Here is a 2,788-nt window from a genome sequence, read left to right as displayed (position 1 = left end):
TATTTTAAAACATATGTACTCCACAGTTGCACTTAGCCTATTTGTGTATTGAATTGTTGTTAATTACATAGCTGTAAAGCAGAGTGAGGAAGTACCACTGGTGATAATGAAAAGATAGCTGAGTAAATCCCAAATAAAGCTAGGATTGTATTATCTCTGCTACTTTGTTAATACCTTTTAAAATCAGTGGCTATTAATGTACCCTGAAGGGATCTGGAAGATGTGGAATGAGAATCAGCTTTGAGGGAGGAGAGTCTGGGCAGTCAGAGGACAGCATTTGCCATATTATGAGAGGCTGAGAATAACGTACCCAGGGAGGAGTGCTTGTTAGTTAGATGGAGTATAACAGTTGCAGAAAGGGATGAGAAGGGAGTGCTGATGGTTTGATGGTAACATTTTGTAATTTGCTATAAGCACTATTTTAACTTAGCTGCAGGATCTTTTTATTCCTGAGAATTTTTTTTCACTAATATTTTTTTATATATATATTTTGTGTGCATCATCCACTTTTTTTTCTTCTTTGATTGATTTGCAACTTTGACTAGGGATACAGATCCTAAGCAAGACCACAATGAGAAACCTCAGGATGTTCGTGAGCAGAAGCTAGCGAGAGTAACAGTTCTCTTCCTCCATCTCTCTTCCCCAGGATCACAGAGGGAGAGATGCAAGGGGAAAGGAAATGGCACGCTCTGCTGGCCATCTCATTATTGCTGATAACATCTTCAGCTCACGGTAACAGAGAAGTGCGAGAGAAGGAAAGGGCAACTCTCCTAGACGTCATTGTTCGAGCTATTGGGGACAGTAATAATAACAGAGAAAAAGTCATTTCTAGGCGGCACACCGAGGGGGCTGAGTACTCTGCGGACCAAAACAACCAAAGACTTTCCTCTAGGGAGAGAACAACTTTTGTGACAAAGCCGAGCAGTAAGCGACCAATAGGTAAGTGACTTTAGAGTTTTTTTTTTGTTTTTTGTTTTTAAATGATAAATGAATTGATCTCAATAATTTGGTTTGATCCCTTCCCCAGTTATACAACAGATTAATATGCACTGAAAGTATGACACGTGACCCCACTCTGCAATAATGAGAGCGTATATATTGTAAAAGCAGCCTGTTGCTGCCTACTCTGGCAACCAAGAGGTTAATCCGTATAGATTTGTGTCTCTTAAGAAAGCATTCCACGCTCCTTATCGTTAGACTGGCTAATCGGTTTAGTGGGGATGAGTAGGTTTCATGCTGGGATTTGCTTTACTTGTCCCTCTCTCTCTCGCTACACACCAGTCAGATAACTTTAATTTGCTTTTGCTCCAGTTCATAGTTTATGTTTTTTTCCCTCTCTGTAATCTGTTCCTTACTATACTGACACATACATGCCTTACTCATTACAGTCTCAAAGGCAGAAATATAACTTTGTTTTGTAAACTATTTCTCTAAAAGTGAGGAAATTAGAACATTTTGCGGTTAAATTTGCAGTACACCTGCAAACACTTTAAACTCTTCTATTCTTCACAACAGATTTTTTTTTTTAATAAAAACTATCCATTTTCAATTAGTTGCATATTTACTAAAGTACAAAAAATGTATTATAAAATAAAGGAAAAATTAAATATTTAACCAACTCTACTTAAAACACTTGTTTCATTAATTTATCTTACTGAGGGATATTTTAATTATATATATATATTGTAATCTGAAATGTTAATTAACCAATTTATTTATTTATTGGTTTGTAGTGTCATTGTGTAAGGTTTCTACTATGGTATAGTAAGGTGTTTGTACTAAGAAATACTTTCCTTTATTCAGAGACATTTCTGAGCAAATTATTAGATGTTTAAGATATACAGTTTATTAAAGTGATATGAAGCCCTAAAAAGGTTCTTTTGTGATTCAGATAGAGCATACAAATTAAAAAAAAGTATACAATTTAATTCTATTATCAAATTTGCTTAGTTCCCATGGTATTTTGTGTTAAAGAGATACCTAGGTAGGCATCTGGAACACTACATGGCAGGACATAGTGCTGCCATCTAGTGCTCTGAATAATGGATAGCAATCTTGCAAAACTGTTGCCATATAGTGCTCTAAGCAAACATCCCTGCTTTTCATCAAAAGTAAATTAGAACGTTTTTTGAAAATTGCATGTTCTATCTGAATCATGAAAGAAACGTTTGGGGTTTTATATCCCTTTAATGTATCCTTCACAAATATCAGCAATGATAGAGTTAAGAGCTTAAGGGGGGCTATCACCTAACACTGAGTATTTCAGTGTTAGACAAGTACCAATGAACTGAGATTAGACCCTGAAATGCTGAATGCTTTCGCATGATGTCTAAATATGGATTTATATTGATCCTTTTTCCATTAGACCAGGACCTTTTCTCAATAAAGAAGTAAACATTTTCCTATAAGTTTAAAGGGACACTAAAATCAAAATTAAACTTTCTAATTTACTTCTATTAACAAATTGTGCACATTCTTTTTATATACACACTTTCTGAGGGACCAGCTCATACTGAGCATGTGCACAAGTTCACAGGGTATATGTATATTAGTCTGTGATTGGCTGATGTCTGTCATATGATACAGGGGGGCAAATGGGGAATAGAATATGGTTTACTCATTTGTCAAAAAACAGGGGGGGGGGGGATCCCAGCTAAAGTAGCAAAATTGTGTCACATAGCTATAGATACCTTCGTATATAGCTAAATCAAGTCTAGTACAGGGGTTATGAAACTTTTTGGATGTGTTTGCCCAAATTGTTAACAGTTTTCTACAAATGTTTTATGGA

General features: G+C 35.7%; 1 protein-coding gene across 2 annotated transcripts in view; it reads left to right on the top strand.

Moving 5' to 3' along the window:
• The first annotated feature begins 400 nt into the window (after positions 1-400).
• The window catches only part of ALKAL1 (ALK and LTK ligand 1), a 253,864-nt gene continuing 251,476 nt past the window's right edge, over positions 401-2,788 (top strand). For both annotated transcript variants that reach the window (XM_053713140.1, XM_053713139.1), the window contains exon 1: positions 401-939. In XM_053713140.1, coding sequence (XP_053569115.1) covers positions 663-939 — 277 coding nt within the window. In that variant the 5' untranslated portion in view covers positions 401-662. The remainder of the gene's footprint in view (positions 940-2,788) is intronic.

This window comes from Bombina bombina, chromosome 5 (assembly GCF_027579735.1).
Source record: "Bombina bombina isolate aBomBom1 chromosome 5, aBomBom1.pri, whole genome shotgun sequence".
Classification (NCBI taxonomy): domain Eukaryota; kingdom Metazoa; phylum Chordata; class Amphibia; order Anura; family Bombinatoridae; genus Bombina; species Bombina bombina.
This window is presented reverse-complemented; position numbering and strand designations above follow the sequence as displayed.